Here is a 22,791-nt window from a genome sequence, read left to right as displayed (position 1 = left end):
ACCTGGCTTGGACTTTCAGCAGGAGAGTGTAAACGCTGCAGAGCCCAGTTTGTTCCAGAATTGCCGTGTCCGGGACGTTGTCTTGCCACCTGATGTGGAGGAGTCTGCGGAGGCAACTCATGTGGAAATGATTAAGCTGTTCAGCATGCCGCCTGTAGACTGTCCAGGTGTCGCTAGCATAGAGAAGTGTGGTGAGGACCACCGCGCAGTAGACCTTCAGCTTGGTGGTAAGGCTGAGTCCCCTTCGTTCGCAGACGTTCTTACGCAGTCTCCAGAAGGCGGCACTGGCTTTGGCAATTATTAACCTCAGCGTCTATAGTTACTTCTCGGGAAAGTGTGCTGCCTAAGTAGGTGAAGTTCTTGACTGCTTTGAGGTTTTGCTCCTTCACGGTGATACGTGGCTCCTTGTATAGGTTCCCTGGAACAGGTTGATACATGAATTCTTTGATGTAGGTTTTGGCTGTTATGGAGTTAATGGAATGTTCATTGCTCTTATAATACATAAACTGTCCATGTTGGCTTCCAAAAATCTGTTACCTGGATCACTTCCAATAATCAGCTGTTCAGTGCTGCAGCTGCATGTGTCGCGGCTGAGTGACAGTCACAAGACATGCATGGAGAACCTGTGTGTTGTGACTGACATGCAGCTGCCACGCCGGACAGCTAATTATCGGGAGCAATCCAGGTATCCAGGTCACCGATGCAGCTATTCGACAAGCACTTAGCCGAAGCTATTCGCTCATGTCTAGTAAAGAATGAATTCACTCCCTGTATGTGTTTCCTCCAGATCTATCCAGTGAGAGGACAACACCAGAGAGATGTCCCCTTCCTCTTCTTCCACAGGACTGTAAACAAGAAGATCCCAATGCTCCTCAGGACCATCAGGTAGATGGAGAGAAGGTGTCAGGAGATCTCCCCTATGATGTGTAGACGCCGGTGAAGGTCTTGTGCTCAGTCTTGTTTTATCCTCCAGTATTATATGTTTTATACTTGTGTGATGAGACCGGTGGAGACGGCAGGATTAGAGCTGATCATAGATGGGACTTCTCCGTCTGTCGGTGACTTTTACAATATTTGTTTCAGGGTGAAGATCTGACCCATAATAATACTACAGAGACCTATGTGAGGGGGGATGAGTGGTGTAAAGAGGAGATTCCTACATATGGCTACCCAGGTGAGTAGTGACCACTAAATGCAGAGAGGTCACAGATTCTCCTCAGTCACCGGCTGTGGCTGCTTTATCGGTGGTGTAGTCCGGCCGTATCACAATCGTGTGATCACCATTCTCCACCCAAATCTGTTCAAATGATTTTGGGCATTAAAAACTCTTTTCTTTAGAACTTAGAACCTGGAGGATCCACTTACCCCTGGATTAGGAGACGCTGATCGTTACATGCCCAGATCTGTAAAGTCCAAAAACAAATGACAGCGTACAGTGGCATGTAATAGTTTTGGTCCCCTGATCAAAATTACTGTTATTGTGAAGTAAGATGAAGATTAAATGATCTAAAAGACCTAAATTTACACATGAAACCTTTCCTTTGTATTTTGTGCAGAAAAAGTTATTTTTTAGACTTTTAAAATTACAAAAAAGCAAATGGGCCAATGCAAAAGTTTGGGCACTCTGCATGGTTAGTACCTAAAGAGCATATAGAAAAAATGCTCCAAAGAGCCAAGAAGTAGAGATATAAGAATAGTATTTATTGATTCATTAAATAAAATATTGCATGGCATGAAAAACTAGGGTGATAACAAAGAATGACCAGAAAATGGTTCCGCAAAAGAGCAAAGTAATAAACATACATGATAGATTGCAAAACAATAGGTGCGATAGGATTCAGATCAGGAAATGAGTAAGTGGTTGGAAATCGCATTTGTGGCATAGTAGTTGTATGAGGATAATAGTATATGACCTGGGGCAGCCGCTAACTAATGTCCTGATATACAGGAGCTTCTCACAAAATTAGAATATCATCAAAAAGTGAATTTATTTCAGTTCAATACAAAAAAGTGAATCTCGTATATTCTAGAGTCATTACACAGAGTGATCTATTTCACGTGTTTATTTCTGTTAATGTTGATGCTTATGTCATACATCCAATGAAAACCCAAAAGTTATTATCTCAGTAAATTAGAATACTTTATAACACCAGCTTGAAAAACAATTGTAAAATCCGAAATGTTGACCTCCTGAAATGTATGTTCAGTAAATGCCCTCAATACTTGGTCCTTTTGCATCAATTACTGCATCAATGCAGCGTGGCATGGAGGCGATCAGCCTGTGGCGCTGCTGAGGGGTTATGGAAGCTCAGGTTGCTTTGATAGCAGCCTTCAGCTTGTCTGTGCATTGTTGGGTCTGGTGTATCTCATCTTCCTCTTAATAAAATCAGTCCAGAAAAATCCACACCACTTTCTGCAACATGTGCACGTGGCCTGAAGCCTCGAAAAAAGACGCCTCAGGAGATCTCATTTACATGTATAGCTGAAACCAGAAGTTTCCATCCATTATATAGAAAGGCACATCTGCATGTTCTTCTCAATATCTGACATGGAATCAGAATAAGGCTTTGTGCACACTTTGCAGATTTGACTGCTGAATTTTCTGCACAAAATCTGCATCTCTTAGCAGAAAACGCAGGTAAAAATCTGCTCTTATGCGTTTTTTTATGTGTTTTTGCTGCGGTTTTTTTTTGTTTTTTCATTCTGATTTGTCTTTTTTTTTTGTAACCTAAATAAAGATCTATTTAACAAAAACAAAGAATTGTGATGTCATTTTTGTCCAACCTCTTATTCTACATACTCCAATGAAGAATAGTGTTTACACACAGACAGATAGGCGATAGATAATACTAAGGCTGATGTTAGTAATGAACCTAATAAAATGGTACATGAATGGTTAAATAAAGATACACAAAATCTGCACGCAATATCTTTAAAAAAAAAAAAAAAAAACGGGGGGTGGAAAGGCGTGATTTCCCATGCAATTTTCTGCACCAGAGAGGGAAAGCAGACTGCTGGGTGCCGATGTTTCAAGCCTGGGAAGGGGTTAATACCCATGGATCTTCCCAGGCTATGAATCTCAGCCCGCAGCTGTATATTTAGCTTTTACTGGCTATTAAAATAGAGGACCCCAAAAAAATAACCAGAAAGGCTACGCAGACCTGCTGCGGGCTGATATTCATAGCCTAGGAAGGGACCATGGATATTGGGCCCTCCCCCTGGCTACAATTCCGGCACTTAGCCTCTCTGTTCTCACTGCCCTGTAGTGCTGGCATATAGGGTAATAAGGGGTTAATGTCACCTTTTGTATGTATTGTAAGGTGACATTAAGCTGGCTTAGGCTAGCTTCGCACTAGCGTTTGGCAGGGCTGCGGACAAAAGCCTTCTTCCTCTGTAAAGCCCCGCCCACTGCCGCGCCTCTCTCTTCAGCTCCGCCTACGTCTGCATGCGTCTTGCATGCCCTATCTTTAACATTGGGTACGCAGGCCATAAGAATGTATGTGGATGCCTCCGCATGCGTCGTTTTGAAGCTGCGCCGACTTCCAACATGTTGCGTTTGACGCAGGTCAGCACAGTGTCAAGATGACGCATGCAGAGGGATCCGCATCCATCCTTACGGCCTGTGTGCCCAATGTTATAGATGGGGTACAGAAAACAAGGCAGATTCAGATCCCCCTTTAGATGAATTTCCTTATGAATCCAGGAAATGTTGAGCACGGATTCGCGTCTCTGCCAGACGCCTAGAGATGCACAGAATCCGGCTCCAAGAGATAAAATCACTGAACTTTAATAGTTTTCATTTAAAATAGAAATAGGCTATAAGACCTACGAAAACTGGATATACCGGAAGGAGCGGGCCTGTGTGAACGGAGACTAAGAGCACTTGTGTGTCTGAAACGCGGATTTGACCTCGGCATGTGCACGGCAATTCTTCAGTTCACATAGAATAACATTGGCTGTGCACTACACTGTCGATGCAATTCCACGCGTCCAAAAACGCTGCGGATCCGCATCAAAATCCTCAACGTGTGCACATTGACCTAAAACGGGAAAGGTTTAGGTATTAGGATTACCATAATTATTTGCCAAATGTCAGAATAAGAGAGAGAAATGCAGATGTGTCTTTCTACATAGTGGATGGAAACTTCTGGTTTCAACTGTATAAAACATCTGTGTGATCAGTCCAAAGGATGGCTCCTTCTAAAAAAAAAAAAAAAAAAAAACCATACGAAGAACCAGGGGACGCTGAGTACGGGTGTAAGAAAGGTGATTCCGGCAGCTAAATAGTTAAGGGTTCTTTACAGTTAGAGCAGTCGGACTGTGGAACGCCGACCACAAGACGTAGTAATGGCCGACACTGACTGCTTTATGCAAGGGCCGGATGATTCCTCATGGCAGGTAACATTATGTGTTATCGATAATTTAGTGACCACATTTACAATTGATGACCGAAGTCTGTTTTCCAGCTATGTATCGCTTGGCTGCCGGTTTTTTGGCACAAGGTTAGAGGAGGCCGGGTTTTTTACAAAGCTGGAAAATTCTCATCACCTGGACTTTCCTAATGATGGCAGTGAAGCCAAAATTAAGGATAATTAAGGTCTGAAATCTTGGTTAGTTATCTGAGCACACAAGTCTCCAAGGGTGCACAAACTTTTGCATTGACCAATTTTCTCTTTTGTAATTTTTAACATGTAAAAAAATTACTATTTATACATAATAAATTTTGTGGGTCTAAAAAACAAAGGAAATGTGTCAACTTTAATTCTGACCAGGGGTGCCAAAACTTTTACATGCCGCTGAACGTACAATGTGCTGACAATTTAGAAAATCACTTGAAGAAAAACATGATGATGGGTCTGTAAGAGAAAGCGGAGGGTAATGATTCTGGTGGCTTCCTAGATCCCTGAGATCTTATCGGATGAATCTCCCTTCTCTCCCTTCTGTGCTGCTGAATGTGATCATGTGGTCCCTACAAGACCAGGTCCAGTCTTTCAGGGCAAACTTCACTTTTATGATCGACCACATTAAATATTCAGTGAGGCCAAGTGTGAATTTCTGGACAATAACAACAGAGTTTCCTTTATTCTGACTTTTCAATTTCTTTTAAAACCGACTAACGTCAAACAGGATTGTGATAATCTACGAGAACCCTCACACCTGCGCCATGATATATCTGTAAGACACCTCAGCTCTGCTCTGTTATAAAATGTTCTCTTTAAATGTCTAATAATTCTTCAAGAAACTCATCTGACGGAAAATATTAATAGTACAGAGACATATTGGCCCTTACAATAGTTTAGATTGCCAGGTTCCACCACCCACAGAGGATTCACCATTAGTAGAGTTTCCTTATTTCAGTAGTCTATACTCACAGTTTTTGGCTACAGTAGTTAGCGCCCATAACGCTCTGATTTATCCACTTCCCACTAACAGTTTTGTGTTCCTAATCTGCCCCATTCTTCAGATCTGACCTGTGTCACTTTTTTGTGGTGATAACTTTGAAATTCTTCAGAAAGGATAATGGGAAACTGATGGACCTTACAAATTAGTTTCTAACTTCTCTTGAATCCGACAATACCTGATATACGGTTGTACACTACTTCTGGGCACATGGCAGGTTGAGAAGGGAAGGAGCGCCATTTGGCTATTAGAATGCAGATCTTGCTGGCAGAATGTATTGGGGGCACTGTTCGTGGTCACCTGGCAGCTCCTAAGATGGCCACCACAAACGGTCTTGGCGCTATCCACGCTGTTTTCCAGATCTTGGGGATTGCCTCGCTCATCACCCTTTAAGCCCTCTACATGGATCTGGACTTAAACAGAAACCCCTCGGCTTGGGCCATGGTGTTACTTGCTGTTCTGTGGAGTGAGATAGAAAGAGGAATAGTCAGGTAGCCAAGTCAGAACCATGAGGGCCGCGAAAATACAAGATCACAAGAGACAAGAGTAGTCTGTAAACGGGTCAGGGTCACAACAGGAAACATACACAAGTCAGGTGCAGAGGACTGAACCAGAGGAGAACAAGGCTGTATCTGGCAGCTTCAAGCTTTAGTAGAGTGTGGTGCTTTCTCGTTGGCTGAGGCAGGGAGCAGATTACTTCAGGTCTGCAGCACACACACTCCCATACAGCCAGACTGGATGGTACTACTGGTCCCAGGCACCCTACTCTTAGTGGCTGGACAGAGCCTGCGCCCCCCAGAGCTTCTGGTTTCAATGTCTCCTCCATCACCAGTGGCTCCTGCAGAATAAGGCCGAGCCTGGTGAAAGAAGCAGGCGTCACCGGAGCAGATCCCAGAAGAGAAGGGACAAAATGGCAGAAAACCAGAGCAGTAGAAAACCCCATAAAATGACTCAATTTTGGAGATTATAACCCTCAATTAATTAATCTGTAGGAGCAGTGACTATTTTGACTTCATAGGTACTTTCCAGACATTTTGCACACAGTCGATGTTGGAGAGCGAAAACTGCACAAAAGCTTCCATCTTATTGCCCAACACACAGTTCCCAGATTGTTCTCCAGGTGACGTACACGCCATCAATTAAGTGGGTTCTTCTCATTATAGAAATGCTAAATCCATGGATGCTAAATGTGGTTTGTGCGCACTGCAAGGCTCAGAAGTGAGGGGGAGTGTTGTGAATTCTGTGGCCAAGCTCCCTCCTGTGGTCGTGAGTGGTACTTCGGCTGGTTCTGTCTATGAGCTTCCTTTGGTGGATGAGAGTGGTACTGCGGCTTCTGAGTTTCCTTCCTCAGGTGATGAGGTTAAGTCGTTAGGTGCTGCTCCATTTAACTCCACCTGGTGCTTTGATCCTGGCCTCCAGTCAATGTTCTAGTATTGGTCTTGCTCTCTCCTGGATCGTTCTTGTGGCCTGTCTATCCTGCATAAGCTAAGTTCTGCTTGTGTTACTTTTGTTTGCTATATTTTCTGTCCAGCTTGCTATGTTGGTTTTTCTTGCTTGCTGGAAGCTCTGAGACGCAGAGGGAGCACCTCCGTACCGTTAGTCGGTGCGGAGGGTCTTTTTGCCCCCTCTGCGTGGTTGTTTGTAGGTTTTTGTGCTGACCGCAAAGCTATCTTTCCTATCCTCGATCTATTCAGTAAGTCGGGCCTCACTTTGCTAAAATCTATTTCATCTCTGTGTTTGTATTTTCATCTTTACTCAGTCATTATATGTGGGGGGCTGCCTTTTCCTTTGGGGAATTTCTCTGAGGCAAGGTAGGCTTATTTTTCTATCTTCAGGGCTAGTTAGTTTCTCAGGCTGTGCCGAGTTGCATAGGGAGCGTTAGGCGCAATCCACGGCTACCTCTAGTGTGGTGTGATGGGATTTGGGATTGCGGTCAGCAGAGTTCCCACGTCTCAGAGCTTGTGCTATGTTTTTGGTAATTGTCAGGTCACTTTGTGTGCTCTGAACTTCAAGGTCCATTGTGGTTCTGAATTACCTGTTCATAACAGGGGAGATTTGACTTTGGGAGAGCGGATATTGATGGATTGGATTATGGAAGCCATGTCGATTTTTAAGAGTCTTTGAGCCACTAATGGAAACACCTGTTTTTCCATTGACAGATGATGGACCTGAGGGGGGCTTGTTTTTTGTGAGAGGAGTAAAAGTTTTTATTGGTGGTATTCTCACCTGCATAACATGTTTTGTGGCTTATAATTTAATTTTTGGGAGGCGGAACGAACAAATGGTTGAACACCGCGCTCCACTGTTTCATCCTATGAAGTTTTCGATTTCTGTGAACTGTCATTATCTTGGTGAATGAGTCAATATTTTTACATCACTTGTCATTAGTACTGATGGTTTGAGTAGAAGTGTTTAAAATAAATTGTTTTATTTTAGCAGATGACTGTACCAGGACATCAGAGGGACGGCTGACATCTTCAATTTTTAAATCAGATGATCTTGAGATCCCACAGGATACAACTGAAGTGAATGCCATTACTCCAGATACACCATCATCCCTTCACTGCAAAGATCAATCATCTGATCCTATGAATCCGGGAGTTCAAACAATGGAGAAGCCATTTTCATGTTCAGAATGTGGGCAAAGTTTTAATTGGAAAACCAATCTTCGTAGACACAAGAAAAGTCACGAAGGGATCAGACCTTTTTGCTGTTCAGAATGTGGGAAATATTTTGCAAGTAAATCAACTTTTGTTAACCACAATAAAATTCACACAGGGGAGAAGCCATTTCCATGTAAAGAATGTGGGAAATCGTTTATCAAGCAATCCTATTTGGTTAGCCACCATAGAAGAATGCACACAATGGAGTCGCGGTTTTCATGCTCGGAATGTGGGAAATACTTTAACCATGAATGGACTCTTGTTCTACATCAAAAAACTCACATAGAGCAGAAGCCTTTTTAATGTTCAGAATGTGAGAAATGTTTGACATGGAAATCAACTCTTAATAAACATCAGAGAATTCACACAGGGGAGAAGCCTTTTTCATGTTCAGAATGTGGGAAATCTGTTAACCAAAAAATTGTATCTACTTAAAGCGAGCATGCCATCAGGATTTTGCTAAATAAACTACAGGCATTGTTAGGTTGGTGCTGTAAAGCTGATTAAAATGATACCTTGGTTGAAGAAAGCCATCTTATGCTTGTTGTTGTTCTTTGTTTTCAGTTAATGAGATTCTCGTGCGTCGAGGCAGGTCTTTATGTGGAACTCTCTGGTGGCATCGTCATTATTGTAGCTTAAATGACAGATCACTGATCTGCCTCTTATTTTAAACATTGAAAAAAACACAAAAATTGAGCTTAAAGGGACTCTGTCACCTGAATTTGGAGGGAACAATCTTCAGCCATAGGGGCGGGGTTTTCGCCCCCGGGGTTCACCCTTCCCTTACCTGCTGGCTGCAATATTGGATTGAAGTTCATTCTCTGTCCTCCGTAGTACACGCCTGCACAAGGCAATCTTTTCAAAAAGCAAAAGTACATTTAAAGAACAGAGTTTTTAGTAATACTGTTTTTTGATCAAAAAATAGCACAAAAGCCATCCCACCGCGTCAAGGTAACTCTGATAGGGACAGTCCTACACTGTCTAATATTAAAACCTTAAACACCTTACCATGTGTCAATGTTGACCTCAGTGTGAATAAGGGCAGACAAAAGGATTGGGCCCAACCAGTGAAACATTTTAAACATTGCAGTTACTTTTTTTTCAAAGCCCGCAATATTATTTTGTTCCAGCAAAATGGCGCCGGCGGCGCCTACGCAGTAGCATCTATCAATAAGCCTTAGATGCTGCTGTGCAGGTGCCACTGCCGGCTCCATTTTGCTGGAGGTATTTTTCTTTTTGTCTTCAAACCCTCAATATTAACTTCAATATTTATAGCAGGAGGCAGGTCACTGAAGGATCAATGACTTGCCATTTAAGACACAATGAAGATGAGGCCATAGACACCAAATAAAGACCCGCTCCGAAGCACGAGAACATTTCATTAACCGAAAACAAAGATTAAACAACCACAAGACTGATTTCTTCAACTCCGTTATCATTTAATCAGTGTAAGAACGCCAACACGTGGCTGCAGTTTAAAGCAAACCTGTCGTCAGGTCTTTACTAACTAAAGGGATTGTCCACTGCCTGGACAACTTCTTGTCATTCCTCATGATAGGCTTCATTAAAATAAAAACACTCATACCTGCCTTCCGTACCAACGTCGTTCCAGCGGTGTTGGCAATTGCGGTCCAGGGGCTCATCACACGAGTCCTGCGCCCAACCGGCGCCAGCTTCACTGTCCCCGGCTTCGGATTTATTGAACATTAACAGGAAGTCAGGGCTGCGGCTGTTCTCTGATTGTTGTATTAGTCTTTGCCTGATGAAGACCTGAGTAGTCTCAAAAGCTGCGATTTGTTACCATTTTTTCAGTTCGCTATTAAAAGGTATCAACCACTGAGGACTCTCAATTCTACATATTTTTCCGAAGGTGGAGACAGTGGCACTAGCGCTGATTTGACGCCGGGCTCACATGACGTAACAACTTCACACGAGCCCTGCGAAGGCAAGAATTCACACCACTGGAATGGTGCCGGCGTTGAAGGTTTGTATAATTGTTTTTATTTTAACAGGACGAAGTATGAGGAATGAGACAAATGTATAATTAAACGAGAAAGGGAAATTACTATACAACTTATTTCTTGGACTATAAAACCCACTTTTAGCAAGAAAAAAAATCTTGCTAATAAGTGAGTGTATCTTGTAGACTGGAAGCAGCGTCTTGTGACCAAGAATACTAAGACGGTGTCCTTCCTGATTACTCGGAGAACTCTCTTCTCTAGCCCCACACTTATCTAACTGGTGGAAAACGGGAGAGGAAGGTAGTGTGATCTACTCCGAGGCTGCCCGTCCTGAATGAGCAGCTGAAGAGCCATCCACCCGACAAGCTCAAGAACCTTTCAGATCTTGTAATCGATCACATGACATGGAAGGAACTGCAAAATGGGGTTATGTGTATGCAAAAGTGCATGTGTAGCAGAGCTGTGGGTATGTAAATGTGCATATGTAGCAGACTGGGTGTGCGCACTGTCCATGCAGCAGTGTGTGTGTATAGATTTGCACTTTAGAGCAGTGTTCCCCAACTCCAGTCCTCAAGGCCCACCAACATATCATGTTTTCAGGTTTTCCTTTGTTTTGCACAGGTAGTGCAATTATCACCTGGGCAATACTAAGGAAATCCTGAAAACATGACCTGTTGGTGGGCCTTGAGGACTGGAGTTGGGGACCCCTGCTTTAGAGTGTTCATTAATGTTCGTGCTGTGAAGCTATGTAAAAGTACATGGTGCAGAAAAACACTAACAAAAAGCTTTTACTTTGCTATTCTACACTAGTGCATTAAAATTTGTAATATTCACCACGTGGAGACACAAGGGTAGGTGGGTGCTCTCGTCCACAGACCTGGCTGTTTTTTTTTTAGAAAGACGGCACAGGCCATGTCTCATCCCACTGGATGCCTGTACTCCTCAATTGGCAGAACACTGCTCGGACAACCCTGGGTGAGGGTGCCACATAGATTGACAGCATATATTACATTTCCAGTAAGGACACAAGATTGTCGCTTGTCAACTTGCCAACTAGCTTAGGAAGCTGGCCGAGCACAGCGAGGTATGTGGCCAGGTGACCGAATTGTCCCGACCTGATTCATCCAAACAAATTTGTGGGCTCCGTGCTAGACAGTGGAACAGTTCTGTAATCCACCAGCTGGAACCATGGTCTCTAGGTTGAATAATAATAATAATCTTTATTTATATAGCGCCAACATATTCCGCAGCGCTTTACAGTTTAACAGTTTCAAATACAACAGTCATAAGTAACAACGTTAACAATACAATAAAGCACAATAATCCGCCCCTGCTGGTGAGAGCTTACAATCCACAATGAGGTGGGGGAGATACAGAGCACAGGTGTGTATTTACAATGATGTATTTACAATGAGGGTCCGTCCATCTTCAGGGGGTGGGGGGTAGATGGAGTCCTGTGTAATCACACCGGTGACAGGAGCAGACCCCTTTTTATAAACCTCAGGTCTCATTTCAAGGCATTATCCCATAGGAATGGGGGACGATAGTTATGGCTGTACCCTCATTGTTCAATAAGACTGCCTAATTATCCTTCAAATGATGCAGACTAGTACACCACAGGGGGCTGTTGCAGCTCACAATCAGCAGACATTTCCACAAATAGGGGCACCGGACAGCGTCCCATGAAATAGTGGCTCATGTCCCTTGACTTACTGAACAAAGGAATAGTACATCTGGCATAACTAAAGGTACCGTCACACTTAGCGACGCTGCAGCGATACCGACAACGATCCGGATCGCTGCAGCGTCGCTGTTTGGTCGCTGGAGAGCTGTCACACAGACCGCTCTCCAGCGACCAACGATGCCGGTAACCAGGGTAAACATCGGGTAACTAAGCGCAGGGCCGCGCTTAGTAACCCGATGTTTACCCTGGTTACCATCCTAAAAGTAAAAAAAACAAACACTACATACTTACCTACAGCCGTCTGTCCTCCAGCGCTGTGCTCTGCACTCCTCCTGCTCTGGCTGTGAGCGTCGGTCAGCCGGAAAGCAGAGCGGTGACGTCACCGCTCTGCTTTCCGGCCGCTGTGCTCACACAGACAGTACAGGAGGAGTGCAGAGCACAGCGCTGGAGGACAGACAGCGGTAGGTAAGTATGTAGTGTTTGTTTTTTTTACTTTTAGGATGGTAACCAGGGTAAACATCGGGTTACTAAGCGCGGCCCTGCGCTTAGTTACCCAATGTTTACCCTGGTTACCAGCGAAGACATCGCTGAATCGGTGTCACACACGCCGATTCAGCGATGTCTGCGGGGAGATCCAGCGACAAAATAAAGTTCTGGACTTTCTTCCCCGACCAGCGACAGCACAGCAGGGGCCTGATCGCTGCTGCCTGTCACACTGGACGATATCGCTAGCGAGGACGCTGCAACGTCACGGATCGCTAGCGATATCGTCTAGTGTGACGGTACCTTAAGAATAGTTCACCCGCACACAAGTGTCCAGATTTTCCAGTGATGCTGAGTCAGTCACCCCTCCACTTTACACCATCAGGGAAGATTTAATTAGTAGAAAAAATGTTTTCACTTTTCTATGCTGTCTAAACCTTGGATGCGTCTTATGGTTAGGTGCGTTTTATAGTCGAAAAAATACAATATATTAGAATTAAAATATGTAGTTACTAATATCTTTATTCCAAACAACAATGTGCAGTCAATATTTCACGTTGTTATACACCAGGTCAAATAAGTATTTTCTAAGTAAATATATTTATAAAGGTGCTTTTGACATGAAATTCTCACCTGAATGACACACCAGAAACATTTCATGATGGGTAAAACCAGCGAGTGGTCTCAAGACCTTACAATCTTATTGTTGCAGAACATACTGGCATTGGTTACAGAAGAATTTCTAAACAATTGAAGGTTCCAGTGAGAACTGTTGCTGCAATACTCCGGTAGTTGAAAGAACATACCGTATATACTCGAGTATAAGCCGACCCCCTAATTTTGCCACAAAAAACTGGGAAAACTTAATGTCTCGAGTATAAGCCTAGGGTGGAAAATGCAGCAGCTACCGGTAAATGTCAAAAGTAAAAATAGATACCAATAAAAGTAAAATTAATTGAGACATCAGTAGGTTAAGTGTTTTTGAATATCCATATTGAATCAGGAGCCCCATATAATGCTCCGTACAGTCCATGATGGCCCCATAAGATGCTCCATACAAAATACGCCCCATTTAATGCTCCATATTAAAATATGCCCCATATAATGCTGCACAAAGGTTAATAATGGCCTCATAAGGTGCTCCATATTAAAATATGCCCCATATAATGCTGCACAAAGGTTAATAATGGCCTCATAAGGTGCTCCATAGACACATTTTCCCCATACAATGCTGCATAAAGATTGATGGCCCCATAAGATGCTCCATACATTATGCCCCATGAGATGCTCCATACATTATGCCCCATGAGATGCTCCATACATTGTGGGTCCCATATGATGCTCCATACATTATGGCCCCATGAGATGCTCCATAAATTGTAACCCCATACGATGCTCCATACATTGTAGCCCCATACGATGCTCCATACATTGTGTGTTGTGAATTCTGTGGCAGAACTCCCTCCTGTGGTCACAAGTGGTACTTCGGCTGATTCTCTCTGTGAGCTTCCGTTGGTGGAGGAAAGTGGTACTGCGGCTTCTGAGTTTCCTCCCTCAGGTGATATGGTGAGGTCGTTAGGTGCTGCTCTACTTAACTCCACCTAGTGCTTTGATCCATGCTTCCTGTCAATGTTCTAGTATTGGACTTGTTTCCTCCTGGATCGTTCCTGTGGCCTGCTGCTCTGCATAGCTAAGTTTTCCTTTGCTATTTTGTTTGCTGTTTTTTCTGTCCAGCTTATCTATTTGTTTGCTGGAAGCTCTGGGACGCAGAGGGTGTACCTCCGTGCCGTTAGTTCGGTACGGAGGGTCTTTTTGCCCCCTTTGCATGGTTTTTTAGGGTTTTGTGTTGACCGCAAAGTTACCTTTCCTATCCTCGCTCTGTTCAGAAAGTCGGGCCTCACTTTGCTAAATCTATTTCATCTCTACGTTTGTCTTTTCATCTTAACTCACAGTCATTATATGTGGGGGCTGCCTTTTCCTTTGGGGTATTTCTCTGAGGCAAGGTAGGCTTATTTTCTATCTTCAGGCTACCTAGTTTCTCAGGCTGTGCCGAGTTGCATAGGGAGCGTTAGGCGCAATCCACGGCTGCCTCTAGTGTTGTTGGAGAGGATCAGGGATTGCGGTCAACAGAGTTCCCACGTCTCAGAGCTCGTTCTATCTTTTTGGATTATTGTCAGGTCACTGTATGTGCTCTGACTTCTATGTCCATTGTGGTACTGAATTGCCTAATCATGACAGTACAGGAGGCCTAAAGTGCTAATGATTCTCAATAGAGGGAAAAAAGAAGTTCTGAGACCATTTTTTTTTCTCTGCACTGTGTTTTGCCTTTTTTTTCCCCTAGACATTTGGGTGGTTCAGGACACAGGTGTAGCAATGGACATTAAAGGTCTGTCTTCATGTGTGGATCAGCTCACGGCAAGAGTACAAAATATTCAGGACTTTGTGGTTCAGAATTCTGTGTTAGAACCGAGAATTCCTATTCCGGATTTGTTTTTTGGAGATAGAACTAAATTTCTGAGTTTCAAAAATAATTGTAAACTATTTCTGGCTTTGAAACCTCGCTCCTCTGGTGACCCAGTTTAACAAGTTAGGATCATTATTTCTTTTTTGCGTGGCGACCCTCAGGACTGGGCATTTTCTCTTGCGTCAGGAGATCCTGCATTAAGTAATATCGATGCGTTTTTCCTGGCGCTTGGATTGCTGTACGATGAACCTAATTCAGTGGATCAGGCAGAAAAAAAATTGCTGGCTCTTTGTCAGGGTCAGGATGAGATAGAGGTATATTGTCAGAAATTTAGAAAGTGGTCCGTACTCACGCAATGGAATGAAGGTGCGCTGGCAGCTATGTTCAGAAAGGGTCTCTCTGAAGCCCTTAAGGATGTCATGGTGGGATTTTCTATGCCTGCTGGTCTGAATGAGTCTATGTCTTTGGCCATTCAGATTGGTCGACGCTTGCGTGAGCGTAAATCTGTGCACCATTTGGCGGTATTACCTGAGCTTAAACCTGAGCCTATGCAGTGCGATAGGACCTTGACCAGAGTTGAACGGCAAGAACACAGACGTCTGAATGGGCTGTGTTTCTACTGTGGTGATTCCACTCATGCTATCTCTGATTGTCCTGTTAAATATTAATTATTCTTATTTTTATTCTGTACCGAGCACATGGTTTCTTGCTGACACTATCTAAAGCTATTTCTGTGTATGTAGCTCAGAGTATAAGTTAACTCCATATACAGAGGACACGTGATCTGTGTTGAACATATATAAACGTCTCTTAGGAGGGTGTGGGGTCTTTTGGTCACGTGGGACGGTCACCTCCCTGCCTTCACCATCATTCTCCATGGACATGAGACAAGACACGAGGAACAACAGCTGTTAGCTACTCCATGCCATGATGACTTCAGACTTCACACAGACAGATGACTTTTACCATTCAGGACCTTGGGAAAGATGAGTAACAAGACAAGCACTGATATTTACACATGGACACTCTGTTCGTAACTATCATCATCTATCTTTCATTTTTGTTGCAATGGTGGATAATTTAATAAACCACTATACTTTCTTCAGGATATCATGACGTTTTTCTTTTAAGAATAACGCACCTGGTTAAGTCTTGATTAGATATTTTTGCGCAATAACGATTTTTAACATGTCCTAAGCGCACTAAGCGTTTCGCTAGGTCTGCCACCATTGGTACGGTACAGTCAAAATTTCTTCTGTCCGTTACCTTGATCTGCTCTCTGTCATCATATTCTGTTATGGCATTTGTGGATTCAGGCGCCGCCCTGAATTTGATGGACTTGGAGTTTGCCAAGCGTTGTGGGTTTTTCTTGGAGCCCTTGCAGTGTCCTATTCCATTGAGAGGAATTGATGCTACGCCTTTGGCCAAGAATAAGCCTCAGTACTGGACCCAGCTGACCATGTGCATGGCTCCTGCACATCAGGAGGTTATTCGCTTTTTGGTGTTGCATAATCTGCATGATGTGGTCGTGTTGGGGTTGCCATGGCTACAAGTCCATAATCCAGTATTAGATTGGAAATCCATGTCGGTGTCCAGCTGGGGTTGTCAGGGGGTACATGGTGATGTTCCATTTCTGTCAATTTCGTCATCCACCCCTTCTGAGGTTCCAGAGTTCTTGTCTGATTACCGGGATGTATTTGATGAGCCCAAGTCCGATACCCTACCTCCGCATAGGGATTGTGATTGTGCTATCAATTTGATTCCTGGTAGTAAATTCCCAAAAGGTCGACTGTTTAATTTATCCGTGCCTGAGCATGCCGCTATGCGCAGTTATGTGAAGGAATCCCTGGAGAAGGGGCATATTCGCCCGTCATCGTCGCCATTAGGAGCAGGGTTCTTTTTTGTAGCCAAGAAGGATGGTTCGCTGAGACCTTGTATAGATTACCGCCTTCTAAATAAGATCACGGTTAAATTTCAGTACCCCTTGCCGTTGTTATCTGATTTGTTTGCTCGGATTAAGGGGGCTAGTTGGTTCACCAAGATAGATCTTCGTGGTGCGTATAATCTTGTGCGAATTAAGCGAGGCGATGAATGGAAAACTGCATTTAATACGCCCGAGGGCCATTTTGAGTATCTAGTAATGCCATTCGGACTTGCCAATGCTCCATCAGTGTTTCAGTCCTTTATGCATGACATCTTCCGAGAGTACCTGGATAAATTCCTGATTGTGTACTTGGATGACATTTTGATCTTCTCGGATGATTGGGAGTCTCATGTGAAGCAGGTCAGAACGGTTTTTCAGGTCCTGCGTGCTAATTCTTTGTTTGTGAAGGGATCAAAGTGTCTCTTTGGTGTGCAGAAGGTTTCATTTTTGGGGTTCATCTTTTCCCCTTCTACTATCGAGATGGATCCTGTTAAGGTCCAAGCCATCCATGATTGGACTCAGCCGACATCTCTGAAAAGTCTGCAAAAGTTCCTGGGCTTTGCTAATTTTTATCGTCGCTTCATCTGCAATTTTTCTAGTATTGCTAAACCATTGACCGATTTGACCAAGAAGGGTGCTGATGTGGTCAATTGGTCTTCTGCTGCTGTGGAAGCTTTTCAAGAGTTGAAGCGTCGTTTTTCTTCTGCCCCTGTGTTGTGCCAGCCAGATGTTTCGCTTCCGTTCCAGGTCGAGGTTGATGCTTCTGAGATTGGAGCAGGGGCTGTTTTGTCGCAGAGAGGTTCTGATTGCTCAGTGATGAAACCATGCGCCTTCTTTTCCAGGAAGTTTTCGCCTGCGGAGCGAAATTATTATGTGGGCAACTGAGAGTTGCTGGCCATGAAGTGGGCATTCGAGGAGTGGCGTCATTGGCTTGAAGGAGCTAAGCATCGCGTGGTGGTATTGACTGATCATAAGAACTTGACTTATCTCGAGTCTGCCAAGCGGTTGAATCCTAGACAGGCTCGTTGGTCACTGTTTTTTGCCCGTTTTGACTTTGTGATTTCGTACCTTCCGGGCTCTAAAAATGTGAAGGCGGATGCTCTGTCTAGGAGTTTTGTGCCCGACTCTCCGGGTTTGTCTGAGCCGGCGGGTATCCTCAAGGAAGGAGTAATTGTGTCTGCCATCTCCCCTGATTTGCGGCGGGTGCTGCAAAAATTTCAGGCTAATAAACCTGATCGTTGTCCAGCGGAGAAACTGTTTGTTCCTGATAGGTGGACGAATAAAGTTATCTCTGAGGTTCATTGTTCGGTGTTGGCTGGTCATCCTGGAATCTTTGGTACCAGAGAGTTAGTGGCTAGATCCTTTTGGTGGCCATCTCTGTCGCGGGATGTGCGTACTTTTGTGCAGTCCTGTGGGATTTGTGCTCGGGCTAAGCCCTGCTGTTCTCGTGCCAGTGGGTTGCTTTTGCCCTTGCCGGTCCCGAAGAGGCCTTGGACACATATCTCTATGGATTTTATTTCAGATCTTCCCGTTTCTCAAAAGATGTCAGTCATTTGGGTGGTCTGTGATCGCTTTTCTAAGATGGTCCATTTGGTACCCTTGTCTAAATTGCCTTCCTCCTCTGATTTGGTGCCATTGTTCTTCCAGCATGTGGTTCGTTTACATGGCATTCCAGAGAATATCGTTTCTGACAGAGGTTCCCAGTTTGTTTCGAGGTTTTGGCGAGCCTTTTGTGCTAGGATGGGCATTGACTTGTCTTTTTCCTCGGCTTTCCATCCTCAGACTAATGGCCAGACCGAACAAACCAATCAGACCTTGGAAACATATCTGAGATGCTTTGTTTCTGCTGATCAGGATGATTGGGTGTCCTTTTTGCCTTTGGCTGAGTTCACCCTTAATAATCGGGCCAGCTCGGCTACCTTGGTTTCGCCATTTTTCTGCAACTCTGGGTTCCATCCTCGTTTCTCTTCAGGACAGGTTGAGTCTTCGGACTGTCCTGGTGTGGATACTGTGGTGGACAGGTTGCAGCAGATTTGGACTCATGTAGTGGACAATTTGACCTTGTCCCAGGAGAAGGCTCAACGTTTCGCTAATCGCAGACGCTGTGTGGGTCCCCGACTTCGTGTTGGGGATCTGGTTTGGTTATCTTCTCGTCATATACCTATGAAGGTTTCCTCTCCGAAGTTTAAACCTCGTTTCATTGGTCCGTATAGGATTTCTGAGGTTCTTAATCCTGTGTCTTTTCGTCTGACCCTTCCAGATTCTTTTTCCATACATAACGTATTCCATAGGTCATTGTTGCGGAGATACGTGGCACCTATGGTTCCATCTGTTGACCCTCCTGCCCCGGTTTTGGTGGAGGGGGAGTTGGAGTATATTGTGGAGAAGATTTTGGATTCTCGTGTTTCAAGACGGAAACTCCAGTATCTGGTTAAGTGGAAGGGTTATGCTCAGGAAGATAATTCCTGGGTCTTTGCCTCTGATGTCCATGCTCCCGATCTTGTTCGTGCCTTTCATGTGGCTCATCCTGGTCGGCCTGGGGGCTCTGGTGAGGGTTCGGTGACCCCTCCTCAAGGGGGGGGTACTGTTGTGAATTCTGTGGCAGAACTCCCTCCTGTGGTCACAAGTGGTACTTCGGCTGATTCTCTCTGTGAGCTTCCGTTGGTGGAGGAAAGTGGTACTGCGGCTTCTGAGTTTCCTCCCTCAGGTGATGTGGTGAGGTCGTTAGGTGCTGCTCTACTTAACTCCACCTAGTGCTTTGATCCTGGCCTCCTGTCAATGTTCTAGTATTGGACTTGTTTCCTCCTGGATCGTTCCTGTGGCCTGCTGCTCTGCATAGCTAAGTTTTCCTTTGCTATTTTGTTTGCTGTTTTTTCTGTCCAGCTTATTTATTTGTTTGCTGGAAGCTCTGGGACGCAGACGGTGTACCTCCGTGCCATTAGTTCGGTACGGAGGGTCTTTTTGCCCCCTTTGCATGGTTTTTAGGGTTTTGTGTTGACCGCAAAGTTACCTTTCCTATCCTCGCTCTGTTCAGAAAGTCGGGCCTCACTTTGCTAAATCTATTTCATCTCTACGTTTGTCTTTTCATCTTACAGTCATTATATGTGGGGGGCTGCCTTTTCCTTTGGGGTATTTCTCTGAGGCAAGGTAGGCTTATTTTCTATCTTCAGGCTAGCTAGTTTCTCAGGCTGTGCCGAGTTGCATACGGAGCGTTAGGCGCAATCCACGGCTGCCTCTAGTGTTGTTGGAGAGGATCAGGGATTGCGGTCAACAGAGTTCCCACGTCTCAGAGCTCGTTCTATCTTTTTGGGTTATTGTCAGATCACTGTATGTGCTCTGACCTCTATGTCCATTGTGGTGCTGAATTGCCTAATCATGACAATTGTGGCCCCATACGATGCTCCATACATTGTGGCCCCATGAGATGCTCCATACATTATGGCCCCATGAGATGCTCCACACATTATGGCCCCATGAGATGCTCCATAAATTGTGGCCCCATACGATTCTCCATACATTGTGGCCCCATGAGAAGCTCCATACTTTGTAGCCCCATATGATGCTCCATACATTGTGGCCCCATGAGATGCTCCATACATTGTGGCCCCATACGATGCTCCATACATTGTGGCCCCATACGATGCTCCATACATTGTGGCCCCATGAGATGCTCCATACATTGTGGCCCCATACGATGCTCCATACATTGTGGCCCCATGAGATGCTCCATACATTGTGGCCCCATACGATGCTCCATACATTGTGGCCCCATACGATGCTCCATACATTGTAGCCCCATACGATGCTCCATACATTGTGGCCCCATACGATGCTCTATACATTGTGGCCCCATATGATGCTCCTTACATTGTAGCCCCATACGATGCTCCATACATTGTGGCCCCATGAGATGCTCCATACATTGTGGCCCCATACGATGCTCCATACATTGTGGCCCCATACGATGCTCCATACATTGTGGCCCCAAACGATGCTCCATACATTGTGGCCCCATACGATTCTCCATACATTGTGGCCCCATACGATGCTCCATACATTGTGGCCTCATACGATGCTCCATACATTGTGGCCCCATACGATGCTCCTTACATTGTGGCCCCATACGATGCTCCATACATTGTGGCCCCATGAGATGCTCCATACATTGTGGCCCCATGAGATGCTCCATACATTGTGGCCCCATACGATGCTCCATACATTGTGGCCCCAAACGATGCTCCATACATTGTGGCCCCATACGATGCTCCATACATTGTGGCCCCATACGATGCTCCATACATTGTGGCCCCATACGATGCTCCATACATTGTGGCCCCATACGATGCTCCATACATTGTGGCCCCATACGATGCTCCTTACATTGTGGCCCCATACGATGCTCCATACATTGTGGCCCCATACGATTCTCCATACATTGTGGCCCCATACGATGCTCCATACATTGTGGCCCCATAGGATGCTCCATACATTGTGGCCCCATGAGATGCTCCAAACATTATGGCCCATGAGATGCTCCATACATTGTGGCCCTATAAGATGCTCCACACATTTGCCCCATTTGCTGTTGCTGCAATTAAAATAAAAAAAATTACATACTCACCTCTCTTCGCTCAGTCCCCCGGCACTTGCGATAGTCACCTTCCTCGTTCCACGTGCTGCTCTGTCTTCCATCCTATGCACGGACTGTTCAGGCAGAGGGCGACTCGCACACTAATTGCGTCATCGCGCCCTCTGACCTGAACAGTGCAGAGGATGGAAGACAGAGCAGCCCGCAGCGGTGGAATGAGGAAGGTGACGATCGCGCAGTGCTCTCCTCCCCCGATATACTGACCTGCTCCTGCGCGGTCCCTGGCAGCGTCTCACTGTCAGATGGTCTCCGGGAGCTGGCGGCATCTTCCTGTGTTCAGCGGTCACGTACCGCTCATTACAGTAATGAATATGCGTCCATATTTATTACTTTAATGAGCAGTACCACGTGACCGCTGAACACAGGAAGAGCTTCCCAGAGACCATCGGACATGCAGGGACAGCGCCACGAGAGGGTCACGTTCAGCCCAAAAAAGTGGGCTGAAAATCTCGGCTTATACTTGAGTATATATGGTAATTTTCACTCCTCTGTCTGAAACCTGATTGTGGCCGGTTTATGGTGAAACTATTTTTAAGAGCCAAGGACCATACCTGAGGAAAGAAAGACCTGGAATCAGTAGGTACAATTGTTTCAAAGAAAACTACAAGTAATGCACTGAACCTCCAAGGCCTGTACGCACGGTTACCACGCAAGACTCCATTGCTGAACAAAAAGCATGTTCAAGAGCGTTTAAAGTTTGCTCAACAACATTTAGACAAGAATATGAAATACTTGGAGAATGTAGTCTTCTTGTCAGATGAGACAAAAATATAATGTTTGGTTGCCATGATACACATCATATTTGGAGACCAAAAGACACTGCACATCACCCCAAAAACACCATACCAACAGTGAAGTTTGGAGGTGGGAACATCATGGTGTTGGGCTGTTTTTCAGCATATGACACTGGCAAACTTCATGTAATTGAAGCAAGGATGAATGGACAAATGTACCGAGACATTCTCGATAACAATCTGCAGCCATCTACCAGGATGATGAAGCTGAAACAAGGGTTTGCTTTTGAGCAGGACAATTGTTCCAAACACACAGCCGGGGAAACTTTCAATTGGTTTCAGAGAACAAAACTAACGCTCCTAGAATGATCCAGCCAATCACCTGACCTGAATCCAATAGAACATAACAATAATAATCTTTATTTTTACATAGCACTAACATATTCCGCAGCGCTTTTAAAATTTGTACACATTATCATCGCTGTACCTGACGGGGCTCACAATTCCCTATCAGTATGTCTTATGGAAGGAACTAATAAGAGTTCAGAGAAGGAGGCCTCAGGACCTTCCGGATTTGAAGAGTTTGTGTGGAAGAATGGGTCAAAATCACACCTGAGCAATGCCTGCGACTAGTTTCTCCAAACAGGAGGCACCTTGGAGCTGTCATCACCAAATGTACAAATAATTTTCAGTAAGCGAGTTCAATACTTTTTCCTTGTCATTTCTCGTTATTGCACATAATTTATGGCCATCTTTTGATCTCTTTGCCTGTGTGGATTGCATGGGTTGTTTGCCATAGCACCTTTAGATAGTTAAGTCCAGAAAATAGT

General features: G+C 44.7%; 1 protein-coding gene across 1 annotated transcript in view; it reads left to right on the top strand.

Annotated features, from left to right (window-relative positions):
• LOC138672441 (uncharacterized) overlaps nucleotides 1-22,791 on the top strand; it is a 654,503-nt gene that overhangs the window by 31,771 nt on the left and 599,941 nt on the right. The window contains exons 9-10 of the mRNA XM_069760413.1: nucleotides 788-885; nucleotides 1,084-1,174. Of these exons, the coding sequence (XP_069616514.1) occupies nucleotides 788-885; nucleotides 1,084-1,174 (189 nt within the window). The remainder of the gene's footprint in view (nucleotides 1-787; nucleotides 886-1,083; nucleotides 1,175-22,791) is intronic.

This window comes from Ranitomeya imitator, chromosome 3 (genome assembly GCF_032444005.1).
Source record: "Ranitomeya imitator isolate aRanImi1 chromosome 3, aRanImi1.pri, whole genome shotgun sequence".
In the NCBI taxonomy this organism is placed as follows: Eukaryota; Metazoa; Chordata; class Amphibia; order Anura; family Dendrobatidae; genus Ranitomeya; species Ranitomeya imitator.
This window is presented reverse-complemented; position numbering and strand designations above follow the sequence as displayed.